The sequence below is a fragment of the Sturnus vulgaris genome, chromosome 8 (genome assembly GCF_052056855.1).
Source record: "Sturnus vulgaris isolate bStuVul1 chromosome 8, bStuVul1.hap1, whole genome shotgun sequence".
Taxonomy (NCBI): Eukaryota; Metazoa; Chordata; class Aves; order Passeriformes; family Sturnidae; genus Sturnus; species Sturnus vulgaris.
The window spans coordinates 11,346,042-11,370,918 of NC_142250.1; the positions used below are offsets into that span (position 1 = coordinate 11,346,042).

Consider the following 24,877-nt stretch of genomic DNA (forward strand, 5'->3'; position numbering starts at 1 on the left):
TGAAGCTCATTGTCCTGCAGTTTAACTAAGTCCTCATTTGGGATCAAAGTGGAGGGTTAACTTTTTTCTGTGTTCCTTTCATTCCTCATTTGTATTAGGCAAATAATGGTTTCACTGGCAGCAGGAATCCCGGTTAAAGTAACTGTCATATTTTCTCATCTGTACAATTCATTGTTCAGCAATTTATTTGGTGCCAAATGAAGGGAAAAAGAAAAACTGGACACAGAAAGTCAGACCACCTTAGACCTTCTGAAATTCTTTCTTGGTCAAATGACAACTTTCTTGCTGCCTCTTCCAAACTAATTATTTTGACATGCTCCATTGCAGAAGTCAGTGTCTAATGTAGCCAAGGAAAATACTATTCAGGCAAATTCTGAACTTGATTGCATTCCTTCCATGGATTTAAATAGATATCCTGTGAACATTTATTCCTTAACAAAATACACAACCAGATTATCATAATTAGTGTATTTACTCTGGAACAGGAGAGGAAAATTCCTAATTTGGACAAGCAGAGTTTAGAAACTCATTGTGACTAGGTATGGAGCTCATTACAGCCTCTACTTGCAGTGCAGAGAAAAATGTCTGCACCTATCATTAAAGAAATTAAAGTAAAAGTACAACTTTGAAATGGAAGTGAGGCACCCTGCAGAATAATTCTGTTATTTCTGCATAAGTTCCACAGCCTAATGATCCTTAAGGAGCTATGCTCTGAACTAAGCATGAATGTGTATCTTAAACTAAGAATCAGAACCATATTCTTCTCTCTAAAGCCTAGTTAAGTATCCCGAGCAGGCTAATGATGATTTTCACATAATTTATGCTCCTAACTTTTGTTACCTAAGAATATTTATTAGATATGAATGTTTAACCCATTTTGGAATACCCACACTAAGTTCTTAAAGCATTAATTGTGCTATCAAACTGGTAGAAATATTTCATGCTTCCAAGCATGGGTAGTCACCTGAAAGAAACAGGAATGTACAGAGGAGTGAGAGTTGGGGGAATATATGTAGTCAGCATCTTCAAGGCCCTTTTTCAGACACTCAATTTAAACATACATGCTCTAGAAAAAAACACTGCATTCTCTTCTTGCTGCTTGCACAAGTAAGTGGTGAACACCAAATCTCGATGAGATAAAACAGGAAGAAGCAGAATACCTAAAAAGGAATTGGCAGAAACGTTGGTCCCCAAGTTAACAGGTAAAAGTTTCACTAACCAGCAATATCAGTACCACAGATCTGCAAGCTGCTTTTTGCAGGAGCCTTTTGGTTTGGCAGAAAGTGTTCATTCACAATTGATGGGTGCCCACTTTGCTCTCTGTAATTAAAACGATGGGTGCTTTCAATTGAGCCTCTGGAATGTAGCACAAAATCAAGTTGAAGGATGTATTAAATGGGATATGTCTTAGCATTCCCAACAAGACAAAGCTTTCTAACCCTCACCTGTTAATCAGCAGGGTGAATAGCACAGAAGGGGAAGGCCTGTCCATAACAGGATGCCAGCTGGAGAGGAAACTGATCACGATTCTCTTCCTGCCTTAATACCTTCTTTCAAGTGCCAGTTATGATCATAGGCTTTGCAAGCTGGAATCCCCCTCCACACACACCTGTGCTGGCTAACTCCATGAGGAATTCAAAACATGTCAGCACAAACAAGGCTGCACAAAATACAAATAGAAACCCAGTACTTTCTCCAAAGATAATTGAGGCTGCATGCACTCTGCACTCTACTGAATTAAGAATTGTGAGATTACAAACTCCTGCCTTTCTCTAGAATGAAATATCCCCAGGAATAGCTTGTCTTCTAGTTGTTGGGAATTTTTGAATCAAGTTTAATTCTGAAACTTGGGCATAAAAATAGAAGACGTGGTGCAATGGAGGTGAATGCCATTGTTTGGATCTTCCAATTCAAGACCACTTTAAATGAAGAGACATTCACCATATGCAAATATTTACTAGTTGAGTTCTTTAATTTCTTAAATAACCTTCTTCTAAATCTGCTTATGGCTTCTGAACTTTATGGGGCATTCCTGTTAAAACTTTATTTCAGTATACCCTTCTTGATGTTGCATTTTCTTAGCAGTATTTTCAGTTGTTCTTTTCAGGATGTATTGGCTCATAAACAGTAATTGTGTTTAATGAAGACTTTTGATAAATTTTCATAACATAATGTCTTTGTTTTTTGTGTAATGTTTTGTAAAAGATGTTTACTTCCAATTCTCCTTAGAAAATGGTGCAGTCTGGGAAGGGGAGCTAATGAAGCAGTACTCTGTGGAGAAAGAAGATTCTCAGCTTAGGTTACTTTTATGTATAGCACAGCTAGCTGATCTGACTTCTTTTGTACCAGAAATTAAACAAACATTGGTAGTTGAACCAAAAATTAATGTGTCTTTCTCAAAAAATGATACCTCTTCCATCTTATTAATTTGACTCTCTTATATTTTGAGTTTTAAATAGCCTTTAACTACAGATAGAAATGAATTGTTGCAACATACTGTCTGCACTATTATTTTATTTTGTCTGTAAAGAAGAAGACTTTCTAAAGTCATATAATTTTTTAATTGGAGAGTTATGGAAAATACTATTTGCAAAAAAACCCCACAGAAAATCACATTTTGAAAACTTGTCAGCTTAATACTGCTCTGCTCACTGAAGCCACTGGGAAATGTGTGACAAGATACTGCATTTATGCAAGGCAGGATTATAAAGCTAATAGATGTAAAATCAACCTAGAGAGATGCTTTTACCTTCCAGAACCAACTATTTCACTGGATTGTTCTTTATCAAATAAAATCGTGTGTGTGTTGTTATACTATGCAAGCTTTCAGTTGGACATCTTTGAAGATTGATGTACCCAATAATTTAATGGGTTAAAATGCCCAAAACCACTGTTGGCATCATCATACTATCAATAAAGCTCAATCCCTGTCCTTAGCAATAGCCACATTCCTCCTTAGAGATGCTTTTGTATTTGAAAATTAAGAAAAACAAGATCCTTCCTTTTTAAAAGTTCAGGTTGTGTTACTTTAACATAAAAACCTAACAAGATTTCCCTTTTAGATTTGAGATTCTATCAATACATTCAGATTATTTCCTCTTAAGCAAACATGTTCCTGTGGTTTCCCAAGGGAAGTGGCCTCTCTGTATTCAACTGAACACCACTAGGAAAACAAAGTTTAAGTCATTACATTTTAACAGGTACAAGAAACATCTTCAATCTCTACAATTTCCTAGCTTCCATCTAAAAGTGTATGTACGTGTTAAATGTGTGAAAATTTTATTTTACTTGCTACGTCTTCAAATTTCCAGGGATCCTACTGGGATGCCTGGTGGGATATCAGGTTATGCACTAAACAGGATACAGCCTATTATAGAAGAAATTGGCATTGTACTTTCTTAGGGGAACTTTGCTTCTATTCTGTTTTATTAACTTTGATTTTAAAAATTCTTCACTCTCTGAAGTTTGAAGCCTGTGCTTTTGTTTATTCTCTCACAGCTTCAATGAATGCTGCAGGTACGAAACAGTTATTCCTGTGGATAAAGTGTTTAGGGAGGTATCGATGCTGTGTGCTGGCAGTTAATGCTGGGCCCTCCACTTGGAACAGGCTCACATTGGGCACTATGGCCTCCTAAAACCTTAGCTGTGAAAGTAGGGGCATCATACCAAGTGCACTTCCTGAAAGTTTGGTTCTGATTCAGCACCTCAGTCACTGTAGACATGTGTTACATTTCATCTTCCTTCATACAGCTGCCAGCTGGTGTGTGCTATGCTGTTCTAGCCTCTGTAGGTGAAGTACAGAGCTCAACACTAAATACTTCTGGTCTAGGAGCAGGACTGCTGTTTGCTGTGTCAAACTGGCAGCCTGTATTTTAGTGAGAAGAGGACGAATGACTCCCCTAGTATTCTGGTGGCCAGAAACAAAAACAACTCAAACAAATGCATTTAAAGAACAATTAAATGTAAGTTTGCATCCATTTAATAAGTACCCTAATTTACAAATGTGCAGGAGCAGAAGAGTCACACATCAGTTATATCTGTGCTACTACCTCAGGACTTGCTCAAAGTGAAAGCTATTTTAAGTTGCTTAATATCAGAAGTGGCTGAAGGCACTAACTGCCAAACTAAACCTCTCAGTATTGTCTCAAATGACTTTTTAGTCAGCACTTATTGTTGCTGGACCAATCAAAGGACCTTCAAAGTTATAAAGCACCGTGATCATACATATGGTGAAATACATAAGCAGAATGAACTTGAAAAAAAGGAAATCTTACCATAGCGACCAATAGCAAGACATAAACCTCTCAGTTTATTGCTAATGGTTGTAGGGGGAGACAAGACAAATTGTGTTTCTGTGAGCAGGTTAAAAAGCTGCACAGAATGTAGAATTCAAGTAGCTGAAAATGTAGGAGGCAATATTGATGACTGAGATCTGTCTGCTTGAAACACAAAGAAGCATCCCACCATATGCAACTGCCTTTACACGACTTCAAATTTGAAAAGGAGAAGCAGGGAAGAAGATGGGGAACCTTGAAAGAAACTTGGCTGTTCTGATCCTGCAGGCACTCAGTTTATTCTTGGTTTTGATTTGCATTCAGGTTATTAAACTACATGATAACAAATAAGAACTCAGTCACTTGTTTCTCAAAACCTGTTGTAACAAAACAATCAACATCTGTCATTATATGACTCACCTCTTTGCTTCCATTTAATTCCTGTGAAATACACAGCACACACAATCTGAGCACAGTGTGTGATGCTGACTGAGAACAGACTGAATAGATCTAGCAGCTATATTTGGATAGACTGGGAGAAGAGATATTACTATTACTCATATCATGCACGATGTAAAGAGCTATGTAACCTTCTAGTTACACCAACATATCCTATTAAAAAGCCACACCCACTCTTTTACTATCATCTGTATAGTTGCTGTAAGATAGAGCACTATACTTCTAATGAGCTAATCTGCAAAGTCCACAATATTGGGGTGTTTTTTATTATTTTTTAACAAAGGGTTGCAAATTTTTCCATCAGATAAAGTGGAAGTGGGGGAGGGAATGAAATTATCTTCCAAATAGGAACAGATGTATTCACACTGCCTCTCCAACCATCCCCCAAAGCATTGCCTAGGGCAATTCCCTAAGCATTGCCTATATGCTTCCTTTCATTTCACAGCTGAAAGTCTTTCACATTTGGCTTATTTTCATCACCTGAGTCTAGTTAGGTGGCAGAAAGGGCTATCACCTGTCTGTCTTCTTCCTTGAAGAGACTATATATTGTGCATGAAAAGCAGCCTTGTGAGTGATGTTAAGTGTAAGAGAAATTTTTGGTGTTATTAAGGTGGTATTGCTCCAGCCTGGCTTGGCACTCCTGAGACTGAGGTGAGCTGGCTGGTTTGAGTGCCCCTAGTCCTTCTGCTGTTGGAGTACAGATTTCAGCACAGGGTGTCCTGAGTTGTAAGTGCTTTACTGTTCATCCCACAAAATCTCTGTACTGCTGTGGCGTTGTGATTCCTGGTAACCGAGAGAGGTAGATTAGAGCTATTTTGGGTATTGTAATCTCCCTTCCTAGCTATAGATGAAGCAGAGCCTGAGAGGCCACTTCAGAATGTCTTTGCAACTTGCCAGTGCAGCTCTGTTTAGTATAAATGGAATCTCTTCAAGGTGTCAGTGGCATATTTTGTACATGCCATGAGTGTTCATTTTAGGCAGTCCTTGTTGTCTTATTAAAAACAAAAAGAAAAAGCTGAACCAAAGCAACAAAAGAAGCACTACAGAAAGGAGGGGGAAAAAGCAACATTAAAGCCCAATAGTGAATTGAAAACAATGAGACATATTGTTTAAGCATATGGTTGCCACAAAATGGAAGTTTTCCTTAGGTTTGGTTAGTGATACATGCAAGAATGTTAGTTTTGGGTTTCCTAGTCTTGTCTTCACATTTAATTTGGCCTACTTAGCTCTTTTATATGACACAGAAAGGTATAAAAGTCATAAGCTTGCTTTATGGTATATGTTATCTAGGCTGCTTCTTCTCTTTTTTATGTTTTTTTACGTCCCTTCTGGCAATGTGTCAAATGAAATGGTGAATTTCTGCCTGATGACTTACCCCAGTGGGTCTTATTCATTTTCTTTTCACTTTCATTTTTTTCTTGACCAAAATTGATTTCTGTTTTCTGAGAAAAAGCATTATTTTCCCTTTAGAGCTCCTACGCTCTTATTGTGGGGAGAGGGATGGCAAGTGACTCATTTAGGGAAAAAAATATAAATTTCCTCAGTTAACTTTCTTGCTATGGGAGAGGAAGAGATGTCTCTGGTCCAGAGTTAACTGCTTGGATTCGTGTGGGCATTCAGCAACTGTTCTGCAGTGGGGTCTCAAAGCATGTCTCTCCTTTCACTAGGTCATGCTCCTGTATGTAAAACAAGGAGGTTTTGCAGGCACTTAGAGCCTCAGAGCTTAGAATGACTCTGAGAGTTTTGTTGGAATCTTCTGTGCAAAAAATACTTGCATAAATATAGTGGAGGGAGATTTAAATGCTGTTTTCTCTATAGAGGAAGCATATTGTGTTTTCTAGTATTCCTTAGTCTCTGTCCAATCCTTTTCTTGTAAGAACACATTATAGTCCCTGATTTTCTGATTATGGGAAATAAAATTATCTTTTAATGATTTCTTTTATTCCAGAGATCCTCAAGGGGAGAGGGTATTCATTCCCTGTGCTTTTGCATATTTCTAGTGCTACTAAATATCTGATTTTCTGAAACGTTATTCTCAAATGAGAAGTAGAACATATAAGTTGTTGATTTTGGGGTTGAGGTCAGGATGGAGTCAGGCATAGCTCAAGTGCTGGAAAAAGAAGAGGGCCTGGCTAATGCTGCAGGTTATATTAACAGCTACTCATTTGTGTAGGCCTTCCTATGTATTTTTGTCTGCCTTGTAATTTAGGAGTTCCTTGGGGGTAGGAAAACTGTGTCCATCCATCTGTTTATACAAGCATTCTCATTAGTATTTGAACACTCATCCACTCAAATGCTGCCTGATCCCTATCTCTTCCCTTTGGAGTGGAGTTGAGGGGGGTTGGCTGGCAACATGTGCAGTTCTCAAGGTGGTGCAGCAGCTGCTCTTTGTACACTGCCTCCCAGAGCTCTTGCTAAGTAGTATTTACTGTGAACCCAGAGCAGACAAGTTTTTTTAGTGTACAGCTGTCACTGTGGCACTATATATTCACGCAGTGTACAGATCTGCTCACAACAGAGTGTAGTAAGAATTCCAAGAATTCTCTGTAGTGTGTAGAAAGTAATGTGTGATACTTCCAGCCTGCCAACTTGCTTTAAGCTGGAGATGCTGGAGTCAGATGTCTGTCTTGTAGGAAATTTGTGAGGGCTGGAAATTCACATCTTTGAAGCAGCACATATTCCTCTGCTTTTCTGAGAGAGGTGAAATGTTTGGCTTTTCAAGATGACATCTGTGCTTGGACTTGAGGCACTAAAGAACTACTATTAAAATTACATCTGTTGGTGGTACCCTGGATTGGATTTTGTAAATCAATTGACAGAAATAGCTGTACCCTGAAACTCTGATGAACTTCTCACTGTAGCATTAAATAAAGGCATTTGCAGCACCTAGCAACTGGAAGCTGTGTTATAATCCAGAGCAAGTGAGTTAAGACTATTATGAGGTTTTCTGAAATCATTCTGTCTAGAACTTGCCCAGAGATTTAGGGGAAAAAAAAAGATCGGTGGTCAAATTGAAAAATGCATATTTATCCTTGACAGTAATAAATTTCTCTAAATCTGTTACTTCTGTTAATAGAAGAGAGGCTGAGATAAGAGCGAAGTAGAATTTGCTGTGTAGGCAGATCTGGATTTCCAGTCTAATTATAAGGTTTAATTAGCATTTGTCCTTCAAAAATATTTTCAAAAAAAAATTTTAAAATAGAAAATAGTTACCGAAGATTTTAGAAAGACACAGCTCTTTTCTGTTTGTGACTATACTTAGTAAATGCTTTAGTAGATCAGAGATGAATTTTCAAAGGAAAATACCAACAGATAAAAGATAAACTCTTTGCATTCCATTCCTTTCAGTTGGATATTTAGAAATGGGAACAAGATAGTCTTGAATGTGCCTTGACACTTCAGATCTGTCTGCCCTGTATCTCCATCTGTACTCTATTATTTTGTTTGCAACAATTACTGACTGTTCTCGATGTCTGCTGGAAATGCATGCTGTGGCTTGACTTGGAATTCTCACAGAGATGTCTCTTGGGTTCTCAAATACTAAAATACATGTAGTTTTGTACTTTGATTTTCACATTTCGTACAGATTATGCATCTGGTCTTTAATAATGCCTTCTATATAAAAATCTACAGGATCAAATAATCTAGTGTGCTTTTAGCCAGTGGGAAGACCATGAGAAGTAATTCTTTCCTGATATTTGTCTGAATTGTGGGTACAATAAATTGATCAATCTTTTTTACTTGGAAGTCTTGCTGCCTGTGAAGTAAGGATAAGCTGAGTTTTAGAGGTAAAGTGACATCAGTGGAGTGCTGTCCCCTGACAGGGAATTGGAAAAAAAAACAATTATATTAAAAAATCCTAACCAGAATTTGCTACCCTTATACCTAGTTGAAGAAGTCGAATCCCTTTCATTTCCTTTTTAAGTAATAATTGGCTGATCCATGATTGTGACTGTTTCCTTGTCTTTCACAGTATGGTTCTCCTGGAGCTCTTTGCCTCAGAAAAAGTGTTGCAAAGTAAGAAAGTCACGTAAATCACAAATTCAGAGTTACTGAGAACTTTTTGTTTGAGAGAGTCTTTTGATGAATGTTTTTGTCATTTAGGTTGTGTTTTCTAAAAGTTTTAGGCAGAAAATATTCCATTCGGAGAAGTGACATTAGGTCACTCGTTACAACTATCTCCTCCCTCTAAATTGACTCTAATTCTAGGAGGATTGGATTTGCTGTGTCTTTATTTTAAGGCATAGCAATTACATGCAAGGCTACTAAAAGCAGAAGTCAGAGAAAGTGAGAGGGGAGCCAGTGAGTTAGAGCTGTGTTAAACTAGCCCCAGATCTAGAGTGCATTATCCTGGCTGTGGAAGATCTGCTTCTCTGAGCTTACTTTGTTTGAGGCATCACTGAGCAATAGAAGGAGAGATAGCTGTGTTGAGTAAGAATACCCACATTAGGGCAGACATTTGACTTTCAGGAACTGGGTTGATGTTCAAAAACCAGTCTTTGTTTTTGACAAGAAAAAGGTGTATGTTGGGGAGAGTATCCCAGAATTTGGAGCCAGCATCGCACAGTTAATATTCTGTGGCAAGAACTTGTATATTTCATGAGGAGGTTAAAAGTGGTGTCTTAGAAAAGTGATGTGTGAAGATCAGTCTTTTTCAAATTATCCTTTTTAAAATAAATGAAGTGTCCTACTTGGTGAATTTAAGCTTACTGACTCATTTGTCTGAGTTTGGCTTTGGTTTGCTTTTTGCCCTTTCTTTTCTATTCTTTTTTTCTATTAGAGATTTTGTTTCTTGATGTGTTTGTAGGACTGAGCAGGGAAGGATCTTTGAGTAACTATACAAATACATGTGGGTGTACAAATAATCCATATTCTTTATGGGCTTCTGGATTCTGTGTACTTGGCACAATGCAAGTCAATTAAATGTATAGAAGCTAATGTTTGTAAAACAGGTTAGGAAAACTATGTTGTAATATAAATTTTTGTTGTTGGGTTTTTTTGTTTTGGTTGGTTTGTTTCTTGTGAGGGTTCATTAGACAGCAGAATAAAACTCTGTCTTTGAAGCTACCACAAAATATTTCACCATCTCTCGATTCCTTAACATCAGGAAAATATATGGGGGAACAGTACTGCCATTATCAGTCAACTCTGCTTGCATGAGAACGTTTTATCTGTGGCTGTCCTTCACTCAGAAAAAATACAGAAGCCATTACTTCTATCTCAAATGAAAAGGTATTAAAACTTTTCCTGTCAAATCAGTTCTGGGAACTTCTTACAGTGCTTAATTCCAAAGTAATCTTTACAGTGCTTAATTCCAAATTAATCTTTACTTTTAAGTAGTCTGACTATCCAGGGTGCTGTGTGTTCTAGCACTCTGATACTAGAGCTAGTGTTCTAGTAAACTGACACCTCCCATTGTCAGACTATGCTGTCAATTGGACTTCTGGCCTCAATACTGAGCACCTTTAACAGCGTGTTAAGAAAGGACTTTTCTCTTTTTTGTGTTTATTTGCCTTTGCCAGTAAAGTGCATGAATAAACAGTCTAGGGAATTGATTTGGAAAGAAATTTTTTTATTTTTTTTTAGTATGTATAAATTTATAGGTGTTTTGAGGTTGTATTAAGGAAGGCAAGTTAAGGAATTTCACTTAACACTTAGAAGTGTTTGAATTTGTGTTGAGTTTTGGTTTCCCTAGAAATTTAACTTCATGGTTTCAGCCTGGCTGAATTCGCAGGGGACTTTTGGCTCATAATCAAACACATCTTGCTTTTGTATTCACTCTACTAAAAGCACAGAATTTTTGAATACAGCCTCCGTTGTAGTATTTTAGATTATCTTTGGGGTTTTTAGTGAGGAATGTAAGGAAGTGAGTCTCTAAAAGCAAAGACCTATAGCTTATATCATGCTCTTTATGTACTGGGTGCTGAAAGCAGAGGACAGCTCTGGTGTGTTCATAAAAATTTGTCTGATGGTGTGAGGTCCAACAGCTTGGTGAGATGGGTACATAGCAATCTGTGTTGGTGATGGAGCTGCAGTTGTATATGGGTAAGGTTAAGCATTTCCTCTAAAGCTTGCTATAAAAGAAACAAAGTGTGCCTGAGGCCACTCACACGCATTCATTTTCCTCAATAAAATGGATTAATTTGGGGAAAATGGCTTTTAGGAGGAAAACTACAATAAAATCATGCAGTGGACCGTGGTTCATTAGTTTTCTGCTTCTGAGTAATGTCTATATACTGCTGCTATATAGAGATAATTATCCCCTTGAGATGGTGATAATAGGTGGTAAGGGAACCACTACATTGGGCTTAACCTCTCAAAATGGAAGTAACAACAAGTAGATGGTGTCGTGGACCTTTGCAGAAGCGTGAGTTAACTTTGATTTGTTTAATTTCCATAAATTTTGATTTTTCACCCACACAGTAATGGATGCAACTATTGTTGTATCTACTGGTGTATATTTTGCTGTATCTATTCTGTAGCATAATTCTGGGCAAGTTCTTCAACTGTTTTGGATACAGAATGACTTATCAGAATAAGACTTTCTTTTGTCTTTTCCCACACAGATCACCCCTGGCAGCAAGGCAGCACAGTCACAGATGAACCAGGGGGACCTTGTCGTGGCCATTGATGGAGTCAACACTGACAGCATGACCCACCTGGAGGCCCAGAACAAGATCAAATCAGCCAGCCACAACCTGAGCCTCACTCTGCAGAAGTATGTTGGTATAACTTAAACCCTTTGCATTCCCATGAAACTTGTGACTGAAGGTTGCAAGTGTTTTATCCCTGTCTGCTAGATTTATTTGAAGTTCTTATGGCACAGATATGAGATGAAAAGCCAAAATCTGCTCTGATTCTTGTAGAAGTCAGCATGGATTCCTATAGAAATCAAACGGTTATGTTGAGTGTATCTGTGTGGGATTTAGCCTATTGAAACAGGTGTAATCTCATGTCCATTCAAGCTTCTGTTAAATGAATCCAACAGTGATGTTCCTTTTGGTTATTCTCATGTAAGCAACACAGTTTAGTTTAGCTAATTTATTAACAACTGTTCTAGAGACAACAATCAGAACGAGTGTTACGAGTGCTTGGGAGGAACTTCATGAGAATTTATGCTAATGGTCTGACACCTGAGTTTGAAAGTCTACTCTGCATCTGACTGAATGAAGAAAAGTGTAGCCCAAGTGCAGGAAAGGGAGGCAGTAGAACATGGAGAGGACAGATTTTTATCAGAGATGTGATAAAAGTTGCCATTAAGAAAGCAGTTAATAGGACTTTTAACTTCTGCTGGTTAATATTGCTTCCACGGAAACTTGTTCTCAAATTAGATAACCTTGCACAGAGGATTTCTGTAATAAATGCATTAATATTTAAAGCTCCATAATTATAGAAAGAGAAGTAGCTGCTAATTTTATTGCATTGTGAAGAAGATAACTTTTGTACAGGGTAGGCAAAGAGAAGTACAGAAAGTAGACTGTAATGTGGAAGTAAAATTTCTGAGAATATACCAAAGAATCTCATACATGAATATGCAGTGGAGATAATCAATATCAGGAACAGACTAAGAGCGTAAGGACTTTAGATGAAGTTTCCAAGACAGGACAGGGTACTAAAAAGTAAAATGTGTGGCTGATTTTCCCCCATGACTTTGCCTTTAAATATTCCAGGTAGAGTAGAAAAATCACTACCTTGATGCATGTAGTTGAATTCTCATTCTATCACCCACTCCAGCGCCTTCTTTCATCACTCTGAGTGACAGTGTCATTACAAATATATGTATGATATCTTTTTTTACAGAGATTTAGATTGTTCTGAGTACTTTTTTATTTGAAAGTTAAGAAAAATCCTTTCTGATTGTTTTAGAATGTCTGTCTGCTTTTCTGTCGAACCTTTGTGGTTTTGCATTGAGAGAGAACATTTCTTATTGTGCTTTGGGTTATTATACATTTGGTATTAATTTTCCAGAATATTGCACCTGAAAAGTTCTCCAGTGTCTGCCTCTATGGCCTGGCATAAATGGTTTAAAACTACAAACCAACAGTTCTTCTTATTCACAGAAGAAGGATTTCCAAATTCGTGATCAACAAATCCAGATTATCCTAATACATATCACAGAGATAAGTCACTTAAAACATTAATTTTGATCAGGTGTTGCCAGGGATATTTGATTTGAGTAATCATTGTGCTTTTTTATTTGCTGACCTCTAAATTATGACACCAGCAATTCTAGCAGCCACATCATTTAAAAAAATAAAATCCTAGTGGAATTACCTTTATTAATTGCTTTCATCTCTATTTACCATTTCTTCTATTTTTTTATGGCCTTTCCTATCTTTTGGTTCCGAAACAATAATATATAATTCAGGTACTCGAGTTACATGGCTAAAGAACAATGAAAGAAAGCAGTAATGGAGTGTTCCACTGACTGAAAAAAGCTTGCATAGATAATAGATGCAGATGAACTATGACCCATTTTGAAAAGAAGGAAAATGGCATAAAGTAGAATGAAATACTAGTAAACAAAAATAGTTCATAAACTAGCTTTTTTTAGCAAATGAAAACTTCCTCAGATCATGTTTTTGCTCTGAACTTATATAATTAATGGACTCTCCTCTTCAGCTGCTTTATGATGTGAGCTATTAGTTTGCCTTGGTGACCCGCTCAGCCTCATTGAGAAGACTGAAAAGACTGAAAAATAATTTTTTTAAATCTTTTTTTCCTTAGGTGACATGAGGCTATTCAAAAACTTGTACTCAGAGGCATTAAGCTAGCTTTGCTTTGCACAATTCAGAGTTTATAAAGCTAAACCCTAGCAGCAGGTGATATTGGCCAGCTAATGCATGTGTAGAACCCTATTAAAGATCAAATGTCTTGAATAGTAGGCATCTCCACTATATTCAGGAAGTTATATGAATCTTGCCTTAAAAAATATTTTTTCCCCTGGACACCAATGGGTTAATTTACCTAAGGACAGAAAGATTGTCAGTTCAGTCACCTGCCCAAAATTTACAATGTGATATCCTTTTTTCAGCAAAAAATTTTACCACTATTGGTTTGGTGAAAAGAATAACAGTTAACATGAAAAGAAGGTAGCAGTGACAAGGAATAGTAACTTTCAACCAAATAAGAAGACAGAAGAGAGACAAAATCTCCTGGGACGTGGTTACCAGGAAAATGACTGTGCTAAGAGATCACTTTGACTTTTTTTAGATGTGGCTTGCAGCAGTGAAACTGGAGCGGAGTGTTCCACTACTATGGAAAAACAGCCCTAGTTGCCATAAAGAGCACAGAGATGGAAGTACTCACTTATCCTATTTGTGTAAAAGTTTGGAAGGATTGGACATCCTTTCCAATGGAAAAGGCACACATGTGCATTAGGAGATTGAGTATTGTGATAGGAAAACTTAAGCCCTAAATTGTGATGATATAGGACATGTATGTGAAGTACTCACATGGCTCTACAGAATATGTTTCAAGGTCATGGAATGCCTCACCAGAAAATCTGTGGCTTGCTTTTGCTGTTGCAGCACTGGAATAGAACTGATCTTCCTTGTTTAATCTGTAAGGCCATGGAAGAAGCAGTGGAATGTGAAATCTCAACATAAATGTTCTGAGATAGAAAGCTTTTTATTTTTCTAATGGTTCTTGGCTCTCAAGAGCGATGGCCTTTCCCTTTATTGATCGTGGCCGTGAAGGTTTCATGAGCATTGTTTATAACCTGACAGTTAAGACAGTGTTTGCTGCTACTCACTTTTATTATAACACTTCCTTCCCTGTGAGCTTTTTTCAGGGTGGGGAACAGGTTATTATTTTAATTTGGCTGTCAAGAAAAGCTGTACATGGTGTCAGCACTTGTGCAGGACATCCAACTGCAAGGCATCAATCATAGAAAAAAGGGAAGTATTAAGAGCCCCCATTCATTGCCTGCCTAAACAGTAGGATTCTGTGATTTCCAATATTAATTTAGTTTTAATTTAAGTAGCACCTGCACTGTTCAAGGCACGCTAACATGGATCTTCCAGGAATGTTCAGTGATGGCCTGAGTGGAGCTCTCCATATTTCAGCCATGGGTTCAGAAATTTGTGGATGTCAAGTGTTTTCTGACAACTTCCTTCCCTAAACTCCCTCTTTTATTTGTTCTTATCACCTCACCCATGCTACATTTTCACATAAACCCACAAAATTAGACTGGAAGCTATGCCAGAGGTTTGATCAGGCAGCCAGAACTTGTTAGTGGCTTGAGCTGCTTTGTCTGGCTGCTTATTTCTCTAGACCCTGCAGCGTGCCTCCCTTTGCTGCTTCTGGGAAGCTAAAAGATGCAGATGGGCAAGTGCCAGGAAGTTGAAGTATTTGGACTGTGCCTGGAGAAAGGTACCCCTGTGATCCAGTGATGTGGGAATATCTGGGACCCTTCAGACTAGCACTGCTTCCTTAAGTTTAGAGGACCAAGTGCATCTAAGAGATGAATTCTTTTTTGCTGAAGAAAAGAGTGGGAGTGAGAGGAGTAGGAAAGAACTGTCTTTGGCACTGTGTAGTATTACTCAGCAGAACTCCCATGAGGCACTCGGGCAAACCAGGCTAATATTCTAAAAAGTTACATACCTCTGTAGATGCAGTTTATTCCTTAGAAACCTGCATTGCTCTAGTGTACTGAGGGGGGGATTGGTGCTGATTCTGCTGGACTGTGTTTTGAAAGGCTGTGATCATACTCTATAATGGCCTGGGTTGGGGTGGAAAAAGACATTGGTTTGCTTTTAGTCTTTTTGTGACCTCCTGGAGTTCAGTTCTCAGTCATTTTTCAGTATCAGTTTCTAATCAGTTACTTGAGCTACACAGCTGCCCTCAGGCATTTTAATTCTAGGCCAAAGTTCGTCTTTAACTGTCTGTCTGTCCCACAGATATTAGGCCATAAACATTGGGTTGTGCTGTATTCAGTTCACAGTGAAAAACAAAATGCATGCAAAGTCTATTGTATATGGGTTTCTTTTTTACATACAAATGGGTTTCTTTTTTAAAAGCACAGCAAATGCAAAAAGAGAGCAGCATATTTGTCAACATGTTTCACTGGAGCATCCACAACATTCATTTGATCTTAACTCAAGTAATATGATCAGCTTCCTTGGAAAGGATTCACCAAATGTACTGGCTTAGTTTTGGAAAGTGCTGTAACATGAGTGTGCCTCATTCTGCTGGCACAAACATTCCTGTGTCACTCTAAGGCTCCGCTTTGGCGTCACTGTGCTGCTGGAGAGGAGCAGGGGAGGTGGAGACTTCTGTGCCTGGTGCACATTGACAAAACTTCCCCCTCCCAGGGCACGCCAGTGATGCTACCCTTTGCTTCCAGACAGTCACCATTGGCTGTCTTTTGCTGGAAAATCATGAGCTAAATAATTCTTTTCTCTATTGAAAGGGAAAGTGTCAGGGGCGAGGCTATGAGAGACTTATGGTCAATATTTAATGGCTTTCCTTTTTTGTGCAGCACCAAAAGTTGGCTGATCCTACAGTATTTATTTCAGGCCTATTATAAATAAAGCATGTGGTGACAGCAAACTGCAAGCAAGGGGAACTCGGTGGTTATTGTAAACTGCTTTCTTTTGTCTGATGCTGGGTGTAATAACCAATTCTGTGCATGTTTTAAGTCTGCTGATGGGCCCATTTAAATCAGAACCAGAATAGGGCTGCATTTACACTCAGAAGAATTAAATTATATCTGTCTAAGTTCAGGGTAAATTGGAACTATATATGCAATATTGATGAAAGCAGAGTCTGAACTAGTTGGACTATTGAAAATGTTAAGCAGATTAGTAGAAAAAAGAACACTGATGGTGGATATGACATGCCATACTGGTTAGCTTATTTTGCTTAGACATGTGACTCTAGAACTTCTAAGTCATCTGCCACCAAATAGCCAAGGTTTTTTTCCTTCCTACTGGTGGTTCTATATGCCTAAATCATTAAAAAAGATATATCCCACTACTGGGTTAAGGAAGCTCCACTGTATTACTGAGAGAGTTGGTCTTCCCTCTCTGTATGAAATAGAGGTGATTCCCATTGTGTGCCCAGTTGCCTCTGTATGCAGGTATGAGAGGACATTAGGATTTGTTTACAGATGTCAGGCTATCATTTGGACAGGACTGTGAGTTACTCTCTCTGAGTAGTAACATTTAGTGCTGGTGAAATTAATGAGCAGCTATTTCCATGGAAAATGAAATAAAGTATCAGTGTCAGTCATAGCAATAAATTCAAATATATTCCTTACATGAGCAGTTTAATTGAGTGGATTGCTATTTACACTCACTGCATAAAGTGTCCTTGTTAGTTTTAGAAAAGAGCCTGGAAACTGTGGATATATGCCAAGGCTTTAAAGGGCAGCAAAGTTTTCACTGCAACAGGATTCTTCTTTGGGATTAGAACTGTTCTCAGAGTGCACATCACTTTCTTTTCCCCCTCTAATACCAGCTTAGAGGTGAGTTTAAAATTCATAGTTTTATGTGAGAAATATTTTCTGGATTCCCTAAAGATAATCTCCATGTGAATTCTTTCACATATTATATTTCCCTCACCATGGAAAGATCAAGATGGGTACCAAGGGCCCATGTCACCAAAGTCAGTGGGCTGACAGAGTTTAGTAAATACATGGCAGTTGTGTTCTTTCAGACAAACTGTTCCTGCAAGGAGGAGGCAGATATGTTAGCCAAAATGTTGCAACAGACGGCAAGGTCAGTCTGTTCAGGCTGGGACCATTTCTTATTAATTCTGATTAGCTTAAATGAAGTCATGGAAAAATGTACATTGGACACTTAAAGCTAATTGGAATGGACGACAAAGTATTTTTTAGAAGTGGAATGAGGAATTTTTCAATCAGGTAAAACACTGAGGTGACTAGTAAAACTTTACTAGATCAGTCTTGTAAATGCTCTTTGTGCCGATGAGTTTTTTGGTTTCCTTTGGATCCTTTTCACCATGGTGCTTCTTGCCCACCAACCCCTATAAAAGCTGTCTGCCCTAATTTTTTTTTCTCCCACAAACTCTTAATTATTGGCATTTCATTGTTTCTCACAGTGATAGTTTCTCACAGGTCTGTTGGGCACTGTTGGGTTGGGCAGTTCTTGGTGGCTGTGCTGTCCCTGGCTGGTAGCTGCTGAAGCACAGCAATGCTGAGCACTGGGCACAGCCTGGCCCAGGGATGTTACTGCATCGATGTAATGACAACCCCAAATAGCCCTCAAATACCTCCAAAGGAGACGGACTCTTTTGACAAGTCCTGGCTAATTTTATCCACTTTGTCTTAAAACATAGAATTATGTTTTTAGTCCAAGACTGTGATACAGATCTTAATGAAAAGTTCACTGAAGTGTTTTAGCTTGGAAACAGAAAGTGCAGGCCTAAATAAGGTAGACTGTAGTTAAGGTCTGATTATCCATGTTCATTAATTTTTCTCTCCCATATGTGCTTATTAGAAGTGCTCTGAAAGCCATAAGACACTGTAAGGTCCACATCCCAATGAAGAGGACTTACAGGAAAATTAACTAAGTAAATACACTTAATAGCTTCAGGAAACTAATGTAAACTTCTAGAAAATGCTCAGTGGTAAGGGGAAAACCAGACTTTTTCTGTGTAATGTTAGAAATCTCTTTGGATTTGGACAACACTTAAACTCCTCTGAGTGAACAGAAGGCAGTTGCAAAACCTGATGCTATTATTTTGAGAATCATTATATCTTTGAATTTTGAATGTGATTTCCTGAATCTGGAGCTGTTTAGGGCAACTACCTACATCAGTCTCCATTGCTTCTTTGAAATCTGCACCTGAATGACTTTCACCCATAAGGAAGCTGCTAAGAAGCCAAGAGTTGCTGGACTGCAGGAAGACCCTGATGATACTGGAATGGGGGTAGTAGAAGTCTCAGGTGCACTGTTTGCATGGGAGGTGAAGAATAAGCAGAGAAAATAATTTTGGTTCATTTCAGATATTTTTCAACTAAAGAAATTACTTAAGTATTTGATACTAAATTGTTCAAAACTGTTATTTATTATGTTTACTGGGAAGAGTTGCATCACATCTTTAGACCAGGGTATGATATTCAATGCATCTTCTGCTCTTTCTTAATTATTACTAATTCTTTGCTTTATGTAGTAGATCATTTCATAACCCAAACATTTTTTTCTGATGATCTTAAATGAACAAATCTTTTTTATTATTTATGTTTACCTTAACTAGATTTTTTAGCATCTGACAGTAATTATAAATAATCAATGTAATAATTAAATAATTAATAATAAATAATTATGCCAAACTTTAGGTTCCAAGTGAGTTTCTATATCTGAAGTTTTTATGCCATTAAGCCTTGATCTCTCTCTGATAAATCTGATTGCATTTCAGCCTCTTGTTTTTGATTCTAACTGATATTGTCTATAACTAGGCAATGCAAACTCTGCAATTAAACGATTTATTATTGGAGAGAGTAGTGGCTTCCTATTTATAATCAATACTGATTTAGGTATTTTTGACTCTTTCAAGAGTATTGTGGTTTTGTCTGCTCTGGGCTGCACATAAAATTGATATGAATGAATGAATTTCTTCAACTGTGTTAGTGGCAATACACATCTACACTTAAATTCAACCCATGACAGCATAAACAAGTTTTGTAACAGAATTAAATTTCCTGGGTAGGAACCCACATTTTTAATGGCTTACCCAAGTCTTCAATAGTTATATGTAGAGGAAATTTTTGGAAATGTTTTAAAAACAGTGCAAAGATTGGAAGGAGGAGACAGAGGAATAACTTGCCTGAGTAAAGGTGTCCGTGCTCCTTGGAGGTGATGTGTGGAGCTTGCTGTGTGTACTGGGTGAGTGCCAGGTATGTGCTCAGCATTCATACTTGGTACTGCTCTGTGGATAGCTGTCACCCCCAGGGCAGAGCTGCAGGGATACTGGATATCCTCCCTGTTTGCCCGTAGAAGCTGCTGGGATGCAGGAATTTTAGGGTCAATACCAAGTCAATTAAGAGCAGATGGAGGCATTGACAGCCAGTGGCTCCATTCAGGAGGGAACCAGCTGGGGGGCACAATGTGGGGCAATTCAGGAAAGGAGAGATTTTCCACAGCAGGGGAGAAGTTAGGAGTATGCAACAGGGACTGTGCATATGCCAGAGAAGTAGAAAGGGTCAAAGAGAGATCAGGAGAGCCTTGGAAAAATCTCATCTTTTCACATACTGGCTTCAGTTCGCTTTCTTTCCTCCCTTTCACAAAAATCTCCAAGGCTTCTTCTTTTTCACTTTCTCTTTCTATTCTTTAATGTTTGTGGTTGCCTGACTCAGATTCCTTCTAGAGGGAAATAGGTATTGCATACTTCCAAACAGCTTTTTCATTGGACAGCTGCTCCCTTTTGGGCTGATGCCCTCTATACCTAACGAGCTTTTGTCCTTGTTTTGCTGTGGCTATGAACATTAGGTCTGGAAAGTGTAATTGCCCAACTTGTAATCTGTATGCAGCATAATGCAGAGAAATAATGAATCAGTCATCCTACCAAATGCTAATATTTGCATTTGCCATTGATATATAGAGAGCAAAAGTGCTGGTGGAAGTAATTTTCAATTTTATTGTAGGCACAGATGATACCCTGAGAGAGGTCTGATCCTAGGACCAGAGTGATCACAGTTGTGTTTGAAATACTGTGACATGTTCAGGGCTTTGCTTTTGTGATTCTCGTTGGAGTCACTAAGAGTGCTTGCTGATGTCCCAGACAGGGCATAGAGAATTGCACCACAGTATTATGGGACTCAAGGTTTTCTGTGCAAGACTTAGAAACAAGCAGCAGCTTCTGCTTGGCTGCCTAATGCACTGGTTAGCTGAAGGTTTAACTGGCACTTTAATGTCTTAGCACTTATTAAATGGATGCCTCAAATTGATAATCATGAGTAATACTTCATCTTTTTATGTCTCTCCCTAACACTCCCATCATCATCCCCAACAAATTTTCAGGAATATTAATGCATTAAAACATATATATATTTATATATACCTCAGAAGCCCTATTCTACATGTTTAGTTTTGCATCCTCCTCTGCGCTCACCTGCTCCACTCCAGAATGACTCCATTTCAGTTGGGTGATAGCTAAAGTATGTAAAATGTTTTCTAAGCATTTCTAACTCTAATCTGCTTTATTACCTTTCTCTGCACTCGATGCCTTTTCATTTTCTAGTCATTGAAATACTAGGATACAATTATTAAGATAGTCAAGAAGCTGTAAATAAGTGCTCGTGTGTCATAAAATGACAAATGAAAAAGCGTACTGTAAAAAAGAAATGTTGATTTTGGTTGTCCTGAGAATTAGAAAAGATAGACACTGACTGGTGAAGATATGAAACAGAAAAAAGCCCCATGTAGATGAAGCTATTATCTCTTAGATCATGTCACCTCTTTGCAAGTACAATATTGTGCTCCCCTGAGGACTCAATTTAAATTGATAGTGCATCACAGAATTCCTTTGCAGCCTTTTCTTAGGCAGGCAGTTGACTTATGCAACAGTTGTGCTCCTCAGTGGAGTTGACTTATAATAAACCTTTGTTGTGAGTACAAAAATACCAGGATTGAAGTCAAGTGCTCTTCAATTAAAGATCTATTTAGGTGGGAACAAGTAGAAATTCTTGCAATCATTCAGTAAGTGCTATCAAAATTGAACTGCTTTGCAAAACTACATCCATCTTGGTTTTGAACTTCATTAAAAAACAGAACCAGTGTTGAGGGAGAGGTGTATCTGTGGAAAGGAGAAGAGTTGAAAAAAAAAACAGAATTATGTATTTGGTTATCATTAGAACTGTTCTAAGTTTTCATTTTCAAAGGAGGTTTTTGTTTCTATCTTTAACTTGGAAAATGTGAAGAAAATGTCTAATAGTTGAAATCAAATTAAATGCCTAAGAAAAAGAACCTTAATGAAAAATTTCAACATCATATCTAAAATTATCACAATCATCTGTGAAATTTGGGCTTTCATCCTTCTCATAGCCTGCTGAGCAGGTACACCCTCAAGTGTTTGGAATAAAATAATTTTGCAATCAGTGGATTGAAATGTAAACCTGGACACATGTTTGCTACCATCACCATCATCACTTGAAAAGCAAACTTCTGTTGCTGCAGGATTTGATCCATCTAGCAAGAGAGGGAGGAAAAAACACAATGTTCTAAACTTGCAGATGTTTTTCCTGGAGGAGTAATGACTCTTATGTAAATAATAACTTTATTCTGCAAGTGCATACAGTTTCATTCCACAAATTGATTTCACCTCTTCTGCCCTTTTCTCTGGTGCAAGCCTCTGCTAGATCTAGCAAGCCTCATTATTCTGTTTTTAAATATCAAAGCTATAAAAATCCAAGTCAGAGCAGTGCAGGAACATTGTTTTCAAGTTACATCTTGAAATCTCCAAGTTGATGTCAAATACAAATCTTGGCTAACACTGTGAATAACAGATATGTTTTATCACTAATGTGGAAGAAATGCAGCTTTTTAGCATCCATCTTCTATGGGCAGGTAATGAGAGAGGAAAAACTAAACATACAATAAACATTAAAAGTGATGGAATAGTCTGGTAAATAAATTCCTTTGTTGCAATACAACTGTTTTCCAGTTAAGCATCAAACATGCAGTTGTGGTTGTTTGCTTTGTATGTGTCAAACCACATTTAGAGTGCTGAGCAACTCTGGCACTAAAATCCATCATCAGCAAGCAGAGCAGGGGGATACTTAACATGGTGTGCCCAGCTCCACCACTGTCACCTCACAGAAATTACTGAGTGTACTCAGAAATTACAGTAATGGAAAGAGGAGCAGAATCATCCCCTAAATCTTTGTGTGTTCATAAACTGTCATTGCCAATTTTTAACTACTCTGTGTTATGAGCTGAAGTTGATTTTTTTCTCTTTTTTGGTGTCTTTCATGATACATGTGCATGTCTCATAAATATGATTTATTGTTTCTCTTTTAAAGTTGAAATGGTTGGAGGAAGAGTATGGTATTCATTCCTGAGGGAAGATAATGTGCCTGAGGAAAGTTTGTTTTAGGCAGTTAGTGAGTAGCTCTTGTTCTTAGAGCTTGAAGGTATCTGTTTCTCAGATAATTGTGTCTTGGGAGTATATTGTGATATATTTCAGCTGCAAGTATGAATTACAATTTACCAGCCCGTTGTTTCAGGAATACTTTGTCAGTGAATTTTTCACAGGTTAATTGCACATTGTTTAAGAAAATGACAGTTTTCATTGTTTCCTCAGACTACATTAATTTTCACAGTACCTGATTGTAAGGTAGGCATCTATTACATGAGCTTTGTTTTCAGCTCTCAAAGTAGCAAAATTTCCATACCTTCTAAGTGGAAATCTTCCAGGTCTTGTAAGGATTACTCCTTTTTCCTAGGCGGTCTTTTTCTGTATGTTCACTACTGCTTGTGGAAAAAATGTTGTGTGGCAGCTCAAGTTAAATCCAGAGCTCAGTGTGAAGCTGGGTATGAATGCAGGGATTGCCACTGGGGAGGAGCTCTGTTCCAGTTGAGCTCAGCTTTCCCTCTGATAGATGCCCCTGGTAAGTATTTCAGAGGAAAGTGCAACACAGCCATCAGTAAGGAAATAATGAGCCTAACACAGAAGGACTTTTAAGCTGTGCCGTGGAAAACGAGAGTCTGTATATTTACTTATTATACTTAGTCAAAAGCAGCTCTTGGGTTTTTTTGTTGTTAAGTGTAACTGTTTGATCCTCTCTGCTCCTCTCATAGTCACAATATCTTGTAACAATGAGTTTCACCTCAGGTTAATCAAGTTCTCTAGAAGAAGATGTTTGCCTTTATCAATTTTATATGTGTTGTCTTTTCAATTTCACTCAATGTCCACAAGAAAAATTTTATTTCCCTTTTACTACCATTCATTATTTTCTAAGCCTCTGCAATGTCTTCCCTTATCTCCTGACTAAAGCAAACAATTCCAAATGTCTTAGCTGCATCTACTTGATTTGTAAGCTTTTAAGTATTTTTATTTCATTTTTGTACCTGTCCTAATTTTGAAATATGCTTTTTAAAGACTAGAATTTGAGGCATAATCCTGATTTGTAGGTTGGAAATGGGCTATTACTTGTATAATTCCGATTCTTTTGACTATTTTTGGTTTTAATTTCCTTTTTTTCTGGTGATCCCATATGTACTGGAACAATTTCGAGGGAGCATTCACCACTAGGCAGATTCTCACAACACATCTTCACTTACCTGAGCATCCTAGAAGTGCTTCAGATAACATAAGCCACTGTGCTTTCTTTGTTATTCCAATGAAAAGGCCATCTCTATGTTTCTAGAACATTTTAGTGGGGTTTATATTGGGCTTTTTAAATAATCAAGGACATACATTTGTCAAATATAGGTGAAAAGTACCTGGAGTGGCTAATTCAGTAGTGTTCTACTCATTGTGAAACTCAGTTGTCTGAAATGAAGCCCATGTTTCTTCCTAAGAGAGGTTTAAGTAACTGCAGTTGTAGTTGTACAGTTTAAGCTATTCAATAATAATCTTTTAGGAGTTATCTTGAGGTGCCTCAGTGCCAAAGTTTAGCCTCTGCATTTTAAAACACCTTTAAGTCTCTCTTTCCAGAGTGCTGCCCAACTTGAATTTGTCTAGTTGTGGCTGACTTTCATCTATGAAAATGCAGTTTGTCACAAGTATTGGAAAACAGATGATCTCCCAAGTCAGAGGTTGCTTCTATAACTGATGGATTTTCATCATTCAGACAAACTTTCTCAGACTTTTTCTGTCATTTAATACCTGTGTAACTGAGGATGTAGGAAAAGCCTGATGACTGACAGAAAAAGTCTAGGCTATGCTTCACTTTCAGTCCTGACGTAGCAGCTTTTTGGCATGAAATTAGAGTTGAAAAATAGGAGTGCAGATTGCACGCGTCTTTTATTTTCTCTCTTTTTTTTTTTTATTCCCAGATCTAAACGCCCAGTGCCAGTTTCAACCACAGCTCCCAGAATTGACTCTCCCAGGGCTGTAATTCCCCATCAGAAGGTAAGTGACATGTTTCTCCTCAGCTGAAGTGAATACCATTTTTATCTGCTGTGGTGAAGGTAAATATCTATTACAGGAAATAGCTTTTGCCTGCCCCAAATAAT

At 37.9% G+C, this 24,877-nt stretch overlaps 1 protein-coding gene across 5 annotated transcripts in view; it reads left to right on the plus strand.

Moving 5' to 3' along the window:
• LDB3 (LIM domain binding 3) overlaps positions 1-24,877 on the plus strand; it is a 115,542-nt gene that overhangs the window by 25,920 nt on the left and 64,745 nt on the right. For all 5 annotated transcript variants that reach the window (XM_088168831.1, XM_088168829.1, XM_014877963.2 and 2 more), the window contains exons 3-4: positions 11,300-11,451; positions 24,698-24,773. In XM_088168831.1, the coding sequence (XP_088024957.1) occupies positions 11,300-11,451; positions 24,698-24,773 (228 nt within the window). The remainder of the gene's footprint in view (positions 1-11,299; positions 11,452-24,697; positions 24,774-24,877) is intronic.